Below are 893 nucleotides of genomic sequence, written 5' to 3'. Positions count from 1 at the left end.
GGGCGCGGGGACGGGATGCCGGGGACGGGATGGCGGGGACGGGACGCCGGTGCCGGTGCCCGCCGCATCGCCGCCGCCCCCGCAGGGCTTCTTCAAGCGGACGGTGCAGAACAACAAGCACTACACCTGCACCGAGAGCCAGAACTGCAAGATCGACAAGACCCAGCGCAAGCGCTGCCCCTACTGCCGCTTCCAGAAGTGCCTCACCGTGGGGATGCGCCTGGAAGGTAGGGCTCCCGCGGGCACGGCCGGGCTCCGCGGCCGCGGAGGGGGCCGGGGGCGGCGGAGGGGGCGGCCGCGGGGCCGCGCGGTTCCCCCGTGGCGGTCGCTCCGTCCCCGCCGCCGCCGCCCGCCCCGCCGCCTCCCCGGGCCGGCAATTCCCGCGGCCGCTTCGATTCCGTTTTTCCCTCCCAAGTTAAGAAAAAATTCGTTTTTTCGCGTCTCCTCCTGCTTTCCCTTTTTTTGTTTTTGTTGTGTTTCCCGGGGGTTTTGGCTGCTGCAGCTTCAACTTTCCAGGATTTTCTTTGCCGGCAGAATGCTTGGGAAATAGGGTAGAAATTATTGTTTTCCTTACGCACGTAATTCCAGAAGCCGAGACTTAAGGAAAACATTAAAAATTATGGGGCTCGCAATAAAACTGCTGCAGACCCACCAGGAATTATATTTTTCCTCTTGGTGCCATTGGGTGTAACGGATTCTGGTCTCACTCCCGGGGTTACAGCCCCCACAGCCGCCACCGCGCTCGTGTCAGAGCAGTCGATCCCTCTGAGGGATCAGAGTGGGGCCCAACATCCCCCAGTTGTGTGTTGGGGTTTCTCCAACATTTACCACGGACCCGCAAAATACATTTTGGGGGGGACAAATTGCTGGCAAGTGACCGCAAAGCAAAAGCA

General features: G+C 61.0%; 1 protein-coding gene across 1 annotated transcript in view; it reads left to right on the top strand.

Moving 5' to 3' along the window:
* Nucleotides 1-893, top strand: part of NR5A1 (nuclear receptor subfamily 5 group A member 1) — an 18,997-nt gene that overhangs the window by 2,551 nt on the left and 15,553 nt on the right. Inside the window, exon 2 of the mRNA XM_014942744.1 lies at nucleotides 86-227. Coding sequence (XP_014798230.1) covers nucleotides 86-227 — 142 coding nt within the window. The remainder of the gene's footprint in view (nucleotides 1-85; nucleotides 228-893) is intronic.

The sequence above is a fragment of the Calidris pugnax genome, unplaced genomic scaffold (genome assembly GCF_001431845.1).
Source record: "Calidris pugnax isolate Ruff unplaced genomic scaffold, ASM143184v1 scaffold102, whole genome shotgun sequence".
Classification (NCBI taxonomy): domain Eukaryota; kingdom Metazoa; phylum Chordata; class Aves; order Charadriiformes; family Scolopacidae; genus Calidris; species Calidris pugnax.
The sequence above is the reverse complement of the archived record's forward strand: the minus strand, read 5'-3'. Positions and strand labels throughout refer to the sequence as shown.